At 45.2% G+C, this 12,780-nt stretch overlaps 4 protein-coding genes across 4 annotated transcripts; 1 reads left to right on the top strand and 3 right to left on the bottom strand.

Moving 5' to 3' along the window:
* Positions 1–15: 15 nt before the first annotated feature.
* Positions 16–7,108, bottom strand: LOC6734048 (monocarboxylate transporter 12). The gene is made up of 6 exons (XM_039291563.2): positions 6,325–7,108; positions 2,551–3,517; positions 2,002–2,454; positions 1,337–1,942; positions 1,061–1,187; positions 16–999 (listed from the first exon to the last, which is right to left on the bottom strand). Exons 1-6 carry the CDS (start codon positions 6,355–6,357, stop codon positions 618–620), a joined length of 2,568 nt encoding a protein of 855 aa, XP_039147497.1. The 5' UTR covers positions 6,358–7,108; the 3' UTR covers positions 16–617.
* Positions 7,109–7,465: 357 nt separating this feature from the next.
* On the bottom strand, positions 7,466–8,097 carry LOC6734046. The gene is made up of 2 exons (XM_002081046.4): positions 7,827–8,097; positions 7,466–7,768 (listed from the first exon to the last, which is right to left on the bottom strand). The coding sequence occupies exons 1-2, from the start codon at positions 8,040–8,042 to the stop codon at positions 7,577–7,579; spliced, it is 408 nt and encodes a 135-aa protein (XP_002081082.2). The 5' UTR covers positions 8,043–8,097; the 3' UTR covers positions 7,466–7,576.
* Positions 8,098–8,277: 180 nt separating this feature from the next.
* Positions 8,278–10,387, top strand: LOC6734045 (membrane-bound transcription factor site-2 protease). Its single transcript, XM_016182281.3, has 3 exons — positions 8,278–8,613; positions 8,664–9,101; positions 9,169–10,387. The coding sequence occupies exons 1-3, from the start codon at positions 8,539–8,541 to the stop codon at positions 10,180–10,182; spliced, it is 1,527 nt and encodes a 508-aa protein (XP_016027054.1). The 5' UTR covers positions 8,278–8,538; the 3' UTR covers positions 10,183–10,387.
* Positions 10,322–10,936, bottom strand: LOC6734044 (LYR motif-containing protein 2). Its single transcript, XM_002081044.3, has 2 exons — positions 10,738–10,936; positions 10,322–10,638 (listed from the first exon to the last, which is right to left on the bottom strand). Exons 1-2 carry the CDS (start codon positions 10,774–10,776, stop codon positions 10,405–10,407), a joined length of 273 nt encoding a protein of 90 aa, XP_002081080.1. The 5' UTR covers positions 10,777–10,936; the 3' UTR covers positions 10,322–10,404.
* Positions 10,937–12,780: the final 1,844 nt, after the last annotated feature.

The raw sequence follows: 12,780 nt of genomic DNA, 5'->3' as shown, positions 1-12,780 counted from the left end.
CCATAAAACGCGTTATACCTTTTGATTTTGTGTTTATTTGGTAATTGTCTTTATGGGTAAATGTCTCACAACAACTATTTTAATTCTAGGGTAATGTAATGTGATGGTTTCCATTCAAGCCTCCCTTCTGTCTAAAGCCACTTGATTTTTCCTGCACAACGTTAAGTCCGTTCCGATATGGATGTGCGAACCTACAACTATAGTCGGCCTATATAACCATCTAGTCGGGCATTGATCGTAGTTATCATATTATAAAGTTATATACGGGTATTTGTAGTTCATGTCTTTTAAACTCAGTTCTTTTTGCGCAACATTTGGTGCTCAGTTGTTGGTTGTTTAGGTTGTTTGGTTTTTCGTTTGAATATCATCATCTCACATCTCACACATCCTTTTGCTGTTGCTCAACGGAAGGATAACAAGCGATTGGGTGCGGGTGGGCATGGATTGGTTAAGATACGAAGATGCGGATGAGAACGTACGGATAGTAGTAATAGTAACTGGTAGAATCAGCAATATCGGTGAGGCATTTGAACTCTGAAACTCAGGAACTCAACTAGTATTTGATCGCTACTAAAACACTATTAACATATGGGGCAACCAACGAATCCGAATCATTTCTAGGCCTCCTCGCACTCCTCCTCCTCGCGCTGAACAAACAAGCGATGGTTGCGGGCCTCCAGGATGGACCACACGATCAGCGGAGTGGTCCCGAGTACCATGCAGGATCCCATGCAGTAGAAGCATATCTCGTAGTCCCCGGAAAGATCTCGCATCAGTCCTGCCAGCGGCGGCACCGATATGGCCCCGATGCTCTGGAACATCCTCACCAGCCCGTAGCTCGAACTGATCCTGTCCGTGCCAAAGACGTCCGCAAGGAGGACCGGCATAAGGACATACCAGCTACCCAGGCACAGTCCATAGACAGCGGCCGATAGACCTACTAAGACCAGAGTCTTGGCGAAGGGAATTGTGAGCACGGCACATCCGGCGCCCAAAATGCTGTCGATATAGGGAAATGTCATTAGTTTGGATCGAAAAATAAACCATAGCTGGTACCTACCACAAGGTGTAGGTCTTCTTGCGATCGAATAGCTGCAGGTCGCACAGCCAGCCGAGTCCAAGGCGCCCAATCAAATCCAGGACCGCGCTGATGGCCACCAGGTATCCCGCCTCACTTTTATTGTATCCTAAAGATGAACAAAGTTGAAGATGTAATTATGTATACTCATATAATAGAAAAAATTATTAATAAATTAAAAATTACTATTTTTTTGAAAATATAATATTTAAAATCGTACGCCTAAATAATATACTTTGCACATTTTAAATAGTATACCTATTGAAATAACGTGGGCGGGCAGATAGTACAACATGTAGGGACAGCCGACGGACATCAAGGTGACGGATAGGCACATCAGGATAAAGCTCGGGTCCTGCAGCAGACTGATGTCCAGGTACATCTCGATGCGCTCGCAGCAAGTGCGTGGTCCCTGCTCTTCGTCGTCGTCATCATCCTCATCGGCGGCAAGGTGGCAGTCGCCATCGATAATGGACTCCACCAGCTGGGAGTCTAGAATGCCGAGCTCCGCCTGCTCCACCGGCTGCTGCTTGAGATCACTGAGGTTGCTAACCGGAGTGGGTATCTCCATGCTCTTGCTGAGTCCGCGACTGACCACACTCGGCGGCGAAAGAGGCTTCTCCAAGTGGGCTTGGATCTTGGAGATCACCTCGTCGTTGGCAAAGACATTGCGCCGACGACGACTTCCGCGATTGGAGTCAGTGCCGGAGTGCTTGCGATAGACCCAAGTGGAGTCCGTGCTCAGATCTTCGACGGAGTGCAGCAATCCAGAACTGCGCACCTTCTTCATGGGCTTGATGAAAGTGGTCTCGCCAATAATATCCTTTACCTCATCGTCGCTCTCCTGCGCTGACTTGTCCTGGGCTAAGTAACCAAATGGGCCTTATTATTTGAAATTTTCCTCGATGAAATAATACTCCCACCTGGCTGCTTGCTGGCATAGTAGTTCAGGTGGTTCTTGGACTCCTCCAGGAACAGATGCTCGATAAACTTGTCGCTCAGCTCGTGGCCCGCACCCACATCGCAGGTGTCTAGGTAGGTGGATGTGGTCAGAATGCCCGTGGTGCTCGGATTGATGTCTTCGTTCAGGGGCTTTGCCGTCTCCTCCTGTCCCTGGCCCGAGTCCTGATCCGTGTAAGCACTGATTGGGCGGTAAAGAGTTGCCGAAACGCACACATGAAGCATGCAGCCGCCCAGGATCAGAATGGTGCCGTGGAAGCCACAGTTCTCTGCGAGGTGCTTTATCAGCACGGGTAGGATGAAGCTGCCGGCGGCAGTGCCCGAAACGCAGATTCCATTGGCCAATGCACGGTGCTTGTCAAAGTATTGGGACACTATCACTATGCCCGGAGTAGTCGAGAGGCCACCACCAATACCTGAGCGTGAAGAAATAGTTAAATATTAACATCATGAATATAAATATAATTACTAATGTGATAAGGGTTAATTTAAAGTGATTATACATTATGCACCTGTGAGAACGCCAAATGTTAGGAGGAGGTGCAGCAGACTGGTAGCAAAGTAGCTCAGTATCATGCCCATGGCGCAGAAAATGCCGCCGACGAAGACCACCGTTCGGCAGGAGAATCGCTGGCAAAGAGCACTCGACAGCGGGGCCAGGACCAAACAGAGAGCCGACAGGATAGCTGGAATCCAGGAGGCCACGGTGGCCGTAGAGCTCGGAAATGTCTCCATAATCTCCACATACAGCACGCCGTACGACTTGACCAGTCCGGCCACCCAGAATTGCACGGAGAAGGCCCCGAAGACGATGAACCAACCGTAACCGCCGTCCGGTGGCTCCACATTCGGACCACCGCTCTCCGTTGTGGTCGTTGAGGAGTCCCGATCCTTGACCACTTGCTTGCTACGCCTGGCGACGGTCACGCGATCTCGCTCACGCTCCTTGGCCCGGCGGACGCACCTGCTCCGGGCCGTATTCAAGCCCGATCCGGAACTCGAACCCGACTTCCGACTGCTGCGAAGCTCATGCGATTTGGCAATCAACGGTCGCGCCGTGATGCTGGACACGGTCAGCAGGTTCTCATTGTCATCCTCCTCCAGCTCGGAGATCTGATGCTCCAGCAGGCTGGCGTGCAGGGTCCTCGGGCAGCATTGCGTGTCCAGGCTGAGGGTGGCGGGTCGTCGCATGGGCGAGGCGTTGGGTGAACAGCATCCGGAGCGGAAGGCGGCGGACTCCATGTGCTTGCCATCCAGCTCGGTGGGCACAACGATGTCGGGCAGTGGAGCCGGCGGCGCTGATACCACCGAGAACAGGGAGCCGCATTCGAGGCCGACTCCGCCACCGGACCCGTCCACGCCCGCCCCTCCGCCGGAGCCCTCAGCCGTCTTCGTGTGGAGAAGGCGCCCTCCCGACTCGTACTGGACTCCACCAGTTGGGTCCGGTTCACTCGCGCAGTAAACCGATCCCCGGGAACCCTGCGAAAAACATAAATAGTATTTTTGTATCATAAAACATTAAATATGTTAAGCATTTTGGTTATACAGTGCAATATTTAATATTAATCTATTAAGTTAAGTACATATGTATAAGATATGGAGTTTCCTAGTGGGATGTTTTTTTTAAATAACAATTAAATAACAAGTTAACAAAGTATGCAACCCAAGCTAATGGGCCAATTTAATTGCGAAACTACTTATCAGGCACTCAACATCAAAAGTTAATGTCCCAAATTGGCGTGCATCCGAAATTCCGCCTCCGCCGTAGCATTCAAAAATGGGTTAACCCGTCAGAAATCCGGCGCTGTTGACAAATCGACTGGAGGCGGGTCAAGGAAGCAACAACTTAGCCCAATTTGCATTGCTAAACGAAATGCGAGGAGCGCACGCGATCTGCCGCCTTATAGACGACATCGCTGCAGCGCCCTAATGTATGCAATACGTTTTGTTTAATTGAGTTAACATCCAGTTCTTCCCCGATTCCCGCTCCGCTGGGCTATGTAATTACCCGCGGACCGAGCGGATTTTCTTGTTATATGTACTTTGTTAAATCGATGCCAGGCTGCAGGTGCATGCTGTGCCTTGCGGGCTGGCATGACGTCTGGGAATTTTCCATTTGTCTGCGGGATCCGCTGCCACTTCCTCCCACGAAACCTCCATTTTCCGTCGACTCAGGGTCAAGAGCGAGGTGGGGCTGGTCTGGCATGCGGTTGCCTTTCAGTCCTTTTTTTTTAGTTTCTGTCTTTGTTGCCGGAAATTGATGGGGGGTTCGATTGGCCCCAAAGCAGGAGTGGTGGGTGTTTGCTCCAATCCAAGGACGATGCAATGTTCGAACCGAAGGCTAATGCCAGGAAATACCCGTGCTGATAAGACGCCAATCTTTGCCAAGCCCTCGTAGAAAGGACACAATTGGAAAGCAGTCAAAAACGAAATTCGGTAAGTTGATCTAAGGTATTATTGGGTTTGCAGCTATGCCAACAGCTCAACTATACATATAAATATATACATTTAAAAATGTATGTTAATATTTGTAAATCATATTAAGGAACGATTTCCTTACTAGTTTTAAACGCCTGAATCCTTTAAGCAATCTTATTGTTATAACCAACAGTTCGTAATAACTCATTTCCTAATAGCTTCTTATTTCGCACTTAGTTGGCCCGCTCCCACCTATTTCTTGGTATTTCCAATGACGTACGTATACGTAATATGATACACTGCAAGGCATCAAATATCAAGTATGCGACGCGTGTGCCCATTAGAAAGAAGGATTGGTGCCCATCGCTGGTTAAACCTATGCGCAATATAACAGGTGAAGCGCTCTATTCAACCTTTTTATTTGCTTTTACTTAAGTAACCTTTCTAAGTATGTCAGTTCTAATGAGCAAATAATCAATAATTATTATAACGAATAAATATTGCATGGTATATATAACAAATAACATCACTTATGCTTAATAAAGCCAAGCAAATTATTATAATTGGATAGGCAATTACATATTAAATATAATTCTAACTTTGAAAGTAAATTTAATAATTTTGTCTTTTGTTTACGTGGCATGGCATTTGTCGACTTTCATGCCGCTTATGAACTGCCAACCATATTGATGGTAGAAATAAGCCAAATAGAAGACATGCAATATTCTTGAACGAGTGCAATATGGAGTCACACATCTGACACGACTAATGAGCGTTGGCCAACTCTTGGCATTTGGCAACTCCCCCTCAAGAGCATGAGTCACAGCATCCTAGAGCCAGTGACCTTGTCGAATGTCAAAGGCCCAAGTCGCCGTGGCATGCGATGGTATACGATATCCTGGACGCCAAGACCCCCAAGACCACCCTCTGCTGTCAGCTGGAATCCGGCTTAAGCTGTCAGGAAGCTTTCGCTGGGGCAGCTCTGCAATCGCTGGTTGTTTTCAATTTCCCAACATTTCAAGGCCTTTGCCAGCGCTTAATGAAACGGAAGAACCTTCCCCCGGGCCAAGTTAGTTGGCGCTCGTGTGTGGGCCTGAACGATAAGCGGTCAAGGTGAAAGGGGTGGCCTCAAGTCGGCTGGTCGAGGGTGGAATCTAGTCGGGGAGGGAATCTAGTGGGGATGACTTGACGCACAACTTGTTGAGCCAGCAGTAATTGCTAACCCTCTGTAATAACCGCTATTAGGTTGCACAGGCCTAGGCCAATTAGTTCACCCAATCAGCAGGACATTGATGCTTAAGTATGATGCTTTAGCTGTACTTCCATATGCTAGTGTAAACACGTACTTAAATATTAAAGATTTGGCACAAAACTCATCTTACATGTTTACAAAATCAACGGTTGTAAATAATTATGCATAATAAAAAGTTAATTTTCATTTGCAGAAAGGAACACAACTATGCGATTTAATAGGTGTCATGAGAGGTCAACACCATGCCACGACTGAACTTTGACTTTGGGTTTTTGGTCTTGCAGGTCAGGATGTGTGAATGTAATCCCTCCAAACTGCATTCCATCAGCAGTCGGGGGCATGCATTGTTTATTTTCTTGTCCCCGTTCTTCTAAATCGACTAAGATGGATGCAACTTGTGACGTTGACCCATTCTCGTGTCGCTTGCAATGTTTACGTACTCGTAAAACACACTCTGGCCCAGTGCGCATGCTCACCAGGGAAACCCAAACCCCAGCTACCTCAATACGATTGCCATTGGCCCACTCCCCAGAAAAGGCAGCGAGGAGGAATCAAGGGGGATGGTTCCTGACCTTCCCGAAGTAAGGATAAAGGGATGCTGTGTAGTACTACTCACCTGTAAATGCCAGTCACGCTGTAGGGACGACATTGCCGTCCTTTACTGAACGTGAAACGCCTTTGATGTTTCTCTTGTTGCTCGCGCTGTTGTTGTTGTTGCTTGGGGCGTTGTTGTTGTGCACCCAAATGCATTGGGTTGCCTCTGCTTTGGGTCCTTAAAGTCCTGAAGAGCTGACGTTCGCGGGCCTTCACCGGTTGGCCCAAATTGGATACTCTCCTGCTTCTGCTGCTTCTGCCGGAACGGCTCCTTTGGCACTGAATCCTTTGCGGGTTCGTCTTGATGGTTTGTCCTCCGAATCGATTGTGATTTGCGTTCGCTTTTCCTTGAGGGCTTCCTTGAGGAACTTGTATGGGTTTTCCTAGGGGCAATATCCTTGCTGCTCTGGCGTCATGATGCGTTGATGTGACACACAGTATCCCCTGTTACTCTTGTTTATGCAGCAGCTGTTTCCGCTTCCGCTTCCTTGTCGCCCCCTTCCGTATCCGTTTTCAGCACAAGCGCACTCTCTCACTCACTTGCTGGCGAATATGCAGTTTTTGGAACAAATCGATATGGGGCGAGATTCCAGCTGAAGTCCTTTGTTCTCAGCTTACTCAATCTCGCGAACGAATTGGATCCTTTCAGTGAGCTAAGTCGGTTGAAAATACGCCCTAACTTTGCCTTAAGCTGTTGAACACTTTCTCTGAGTGGGAAAACCCTTTGCAAAAGCCTTTTTATTTTTCGTGAGGACTCTTCGCTTGTTGCCCTTTTCGGCGGATGCGACTGTTCTGCTGCTGCTCAAGCTCACGACTAAACTGATGAGACTCATGTCCTCTGGAGGTCCATTAAAAACCCAACTCAGTTAAGGTGAACTTGGTGGTGGTGAGTTTCGGTTTGGAAAAAGGGAAAACAAGAGTAAGAGGTCCTCTCTTCATTTCCATTGCTTTTCATCCGTTTTGTTTTGCTAGGCTCTTTTGGCCGCCTGTTGCCAGAACCACCTACTTTTATTTCTGAAAACAGCTGATGAATGAATTACGAATTGATTTACGAATTAAAGACACACAAATTTTATTTTCTAGGAGGCTCAATATTAGTTTAACAAAGTCTTTATATACATTTTTCAATGCATATACCTATTATTTTCCTATATTAATCCAAGTAGGTATTCGTTGCTTTTTAATTTTTTTGTATATACATATGTGTCAAGCGATTACGGCACGGCAAATTTTTAATATAAATGGAAAACCAAACGTGTAAACTTTGCATTGCTTTATAGAGATGTGCGTAGTTCTTCCAGGTTTTTGGTCATGTTCAACGCCACTCCAAGGAATATAAAGCTGATGGCCACGGATGAGAAAACGGCAGCCGGTAGGTTCTTGAGTAACCACTGCAGGATCATCGTGTAGACGGCAATGGCCATGAGCAGCATGCACATGTATGGATAGGCCAGCCATTTAATGAACTGCGAAATTAAAGGATTCTTAAGAATATTTCCTCAACTGATTGGGCATGCGGTTTACCTTCCAAACTGCAATAATCAACAGGAGCGAGGATAATGCATAGAGAGCCGATCCGGTGGTCCACACAATCTTTACCGCCTCAGAGACGCCTGACAAGCTGGTCATAAAAAGGTAGCCGGCAGCCACGCCCGATATACAGGATACGCAGGCCATAATGGAGACGATCACCCTGCAAGTCGGCAAAAGTCTCTTATATGAGAACTCCTGTTCGCTCATGTGTTTGATGTATTTTATGTCAATTAACACTATGTAATTTGAATTTTTATTCAGTACTTTATATATCACTTTTTTATTAAAAATTTGTATTTTTGTTTTTGGAACAGTTTTCTTTGTTTGACATTGAATAGTTAAAAATGTTCAAGACTTTCGCGCCCACATAAGCTTGCTTATCGGTATTATTGATAAATCCAGCGGCCACCGATAAGTTCTGCAATCGATTGCGATTAGCTTTTAGTATTTCGATTTTTTACGCAGGTTAATTTGCGCACAAGATTCCCAGACGTGATTAATGCAGATTTCTGGTCCGGACTACACAGCATTGCTAGTATAAGGAGTCGGGACCGAAGGAGTACGATTTCGGGAAGGATTCCCGGCCGGAAGGGACTACTAGCATCCGCAAGTGGCGTCCAACAACCGGAGGACTCCCTACCGTAGAATCCGCATCACCATCCTAATCCCAACCAACCAATGACATCTTGAGACCTCACCAGCCATGGATCCCTTGGTGTTCTTCATAGTGCTGGCATCGCTTTATGGCGTTCTTTACTTTTTCGACCGCTTCTTCAAGGTGTAGTATATTCAGCCAAACTACGTCCAGATACTAAAGTAATCCCTTAGAGTTGCATGCACTACCCGTACGATGCCTTCCTCAAGAACACCGGACTGAGTATAAATTTCATGAGCCTCCACTGGCACACGAGTGCCTTTAACAGGAGCCTCCTCCGCTGGGGATCTGCCGGTAACAGCTGCACCCGGAGAGTAATGATCACCAGCTTCAATGTGGGAGTGCTAGTCACTTTTTCGCTGCTCCCGATCGGTCTCATCCTGCTCATTGCCACTATCTTCAGCAGTGGTGAACAAGACAGCTCTTCATCTGTATCCTCGCCTGTTGGAGTCCCCGTGCAGCTGGAAATTTTACTGCCTGGCGTTAACTTGCCGTTGGAGGAGATCGGATACTACATCACAACCCTTGTGCTTTGCCTGGTAGTGCACGAGATGGGACACGCCCTGGCCGCTGTGATGGAGGATGTGCCTGTCACCGGGTTTGGAATAAAGGTCAGAATGATATAGCTTACTTTACAACTTAATATGCTTACTAATTAGGTATATATTAATATTTCAGTTCATCTTCTGCCTGCCGTTGGCATACACGGAACTCTCCCACGACCACTTAAACAGTCTTCGTTGGTTCCGCAAGCTACGTGTTCTGTGCGCTGGAATCTGGCATAATTTTGTGTTCGCCGGCGTGTGCTATCTCTTAATCTCAACGGTGGGAATCACCATGTCACCATTGTACGCCTACAACCAACACGTAGTGGTCACCGAACTAACAAGGAAATCCCCGCTGAGGGGAGAGCGCGGCTTGCAGGTGGACAATCAAATAACCCAAGTAAACGGCTGCCCAGTCAACAGCGAGGAGAGTTGGGTGACATGCCTACAAAACTCTCTGAAGCTCAAGCCGGGCTACTGTGTGAGTGCGGATTTCGTGCAGCTTAACGACGAAAGCAGCGCCATCTCACATCATAGCATTGATGGCCAGTTACAGTGCTGTGATGAACTGAATCCGAACGTGAGTTGCTTCGAGGTGGTGGAGGACGCAAATGGAGATGTGCCGGTGGAGCTGCCGCAGCATGTATGTCTCAATGTGCGCCGCACTTTGGAGGAGGTGACCGAGCACTGCTCGTCCGGAGTCTGCAACGAGGGATTCTGCCTGCGACCGCTTATACGAAATATCACTGCCATAATGACGTTCAAGCGACAGAATTTTCGCGGAGAGAAGCTGCCGCCGGTGATCTATGTGGGCCATCCATGGGATGTCACTCGAACTGTAGAGGTATCCGCCTTTGTGCCGAGATATAGCTTATTAAAGGCGGCCTGGCCGGATGCCTGGCTGCTGCTCCTCAAGTACAACGTGGTCTTCAGCATAGGATTGGCGCTGATCAATGCCATTCCCTGCTTTGGTTTCGATGGCGCCCACATCACCAGCACCGTGATACACAGCTTCTTGGTGGGCAGAGTGGATCAGCATGCCAAGAGGGATATCATCTCGTTGATAATCACCAGTGTGGGTTCCCTCCTTTTTGCACTGGCCCTGCTTAAGGTGGCCTGGCTGAGTTTTCTGCGACCCCTGCTTTAAGAACTGATGGAAAACTGAGATGATCCTGGGAGTTCAACTCCCTGCAAAGACGCTAGACTGCTAATTCACCTTCACGAAACACACAAAAACACAGCGAATTGTAGCACCTCAAAGATTCGATAGCTTTTTGTCATAGTCCTTAGTCTTAACTTGTATTTATTTTCGTACGGTTGTCGAGCTCAAAAATAAAATCAAATTAAGCTAAGATGTTCAAGACTGATCCTATTTGCCCTCGCTCACCCCGCTCAGTTGAAGGCTGGTCCTTAGTTCTGTAAGGCTGCGTCTGCCGTGCTGAAGGAGCATCTTGATGGCCACTTCGTCACTTTGATGGCGATTCGTCTGAAAGTCGTGCCGTGCCCAGGATTTTAGCTCCAGCTGGCTGTTTTTGTCCGGAACCTGACGAATCGTTCGAAATATTTCCCGGTATAGCTTCAGTACTTCCTGACGCAGCATAAACTACAATGTATTCAATTCATTAAATTGTTGTTAAATTGATTAATTAATATTTTTCGAAAACCATAAAAATGTATCCAAAGCGCTTTGAAATCTACTTACCTGCTTCAAACTAAGTGATGCTTTCGGTAACTTGGACATTTCTGCTTAATTGTTTTTTTGCTTAATATTTTCTAGTTATTAGTTATTCATTAAGTTTTCAAGTTATTCTGTCATCTTAAAAATTATTTGTAATTAGTCAAGAAAAAATCATAACAAAAACAGCTGATGATAGTCAGATGTTGGAATGGTAGAGAAGGACCGATTAATATAATGCTTGCACTGAACAATCGATATTTCGATAGGATTATATGCGCTAAAATTTAAAATTGGTGAATGCAAATTTAACAAAAATAACATTAAATTTTATTAACAATTTATTTATTTATAATCTGAGTTTTATTTATAATGTCTGAACTTAATTTGTATATTCTTAAAAATTACTTTACCTTTCATTAAGATAATTCACTAACTTTCAACTAGTTTAATTGGTTTTCCTACGTGAAATTATTGTTGTTTGTAGTACAATACACCTGTTTTTAAGGTGATCAATTATTATAGGGCAAACGGAAACCGTCTGTAGCGAAAGTCAACAGCAATTTATGCAATTTATGCAGCAAATCTCATTTCATCAACCGCCACTAATGAGTCAGTCGCAGAAATAAACTAAATTGTTGTAATGTCTTAACAAACTTATGTTTTTGCGCATTGATGCGGCGTGGGAACGAACGAAGTGACATCCAACACTAAATTTATCTGGCTCGTGTTCAATTCAAATTAAATTCTCGGCATTAAATGCCACATTTATCTACATGAGCACATTGTTTGATTGGCACGCCAGCTGCTCCGCCTCTGTTTCTTCTCTGATTGTGATGTTCTACTTAAACGATTCAATTGTTTCTTCTACCATTCCGTCTATTTGCCATCAGGTACCATACTCGCCAAGGGATTGGCACTATCTCCTGATAGTTGGTACTTGGCGTCGGCTAGTGGTAAGTTCTCCCCCAAGTACCGGGTTTCTTGATAGAATTGCCAACTGTTTTCCAGGCCCAGTGCCATGGTCACGTACAGTTACCATTAACTCTGCTGGCCAGCAGTTGGGCCCTATGAAGAAAGTGAATCAACCAGGTTAGATATTATATCTAATATACATTTAAGTGATAGAAGTAGAGTCAACCCGTCTGTTTTTACACGGAGAATATTTATGAGTCCAGAATTAAAAAAGAGAATAAAAATTTATTTTATTTGTATTTGTATTATAGTTGGTTAAAACTGTTTTTAAATCTTACATTGTATCTTAAAGTTTAAACAGAATCCTAAGGGTTACAGTTTATACTTTAAATTAGGTGGAATTATCCTACAAATTAAACTATACGTATTTCATGTTTTAAGTTTAATTTTGGCATAGAATTCAGCCAATCGGATGATCAATATCGATTTAATTTATCCTCGGCACGCCATTTTCGACCTTTCTGGCTGTCAAAATGCATTTTCTCCTCGCATTACTTAAGATGCTCCCCATTAATTTCCCACAGCCGTTTCTCTGATCTCTGACCAAGTGCGTTTGTCTCCGCCGGCGCACAAGTATTTTGTGCAAATTAAACAAAAATTGAACATAACATAAATATCCGAGGCAGAACAAAACGAAGGCAGGTGAAGCGGTGAGATTTATTTTTAACTGCCCAATGCGCCTACATATAGCAAATTATGCAAAAGAATCTCGCGCTGCAGCCGAGTGCAATTTCGTTTTCGTTTTCATCTGCCAGAGATGCCAGCGTCTGCGCCGCTCTCTTGAGTCATTGCACTGCGAGAAAATACGCGTAAGTTATGGAAAATTTTTTAGTGAAGGAAAAATCGGGTTAAGGAAATCATGAATTTAATACATAGATAAGTATATTGATAATTGAATTCAAGATAAATATGAATTTGGCTTTTTTTTGGTTATTCTCTCTGCTTAATAAACCCTTTCTTAAATAACCAAATCATATTAAAAAAATGCTTGATAAATAAATATTCTATAGATTCTATAGAAATAACCCATGGATCTAGGAAGTAATTGAGAGTATATTATTTTTCCCTGTGCGGCTGATGTTTTGGTCTCATGGG

The sequence above is a fragment of the Drosophila simulans genome, chromosome 2R, assembly GCF_016746395.2.
Source record: "Drosophila simulans strain w501 chromosome 2R, Prin_Dsim_3.1, whole genome shotgun sequence".
In the NCBI taxonomy this organism is placed as follows: domain Eukaryota; kingdom Metazoa; phylum Arthropoda; class Insecta; order Diptera; family Drosophilidae; genus Drosophila; species Drosophila simulans.
The sequence above is the reverse complement of the archived record's forward strand: the minus strand, read 5'-3'. Positions and strand labels throughout refer to the sequence as shown.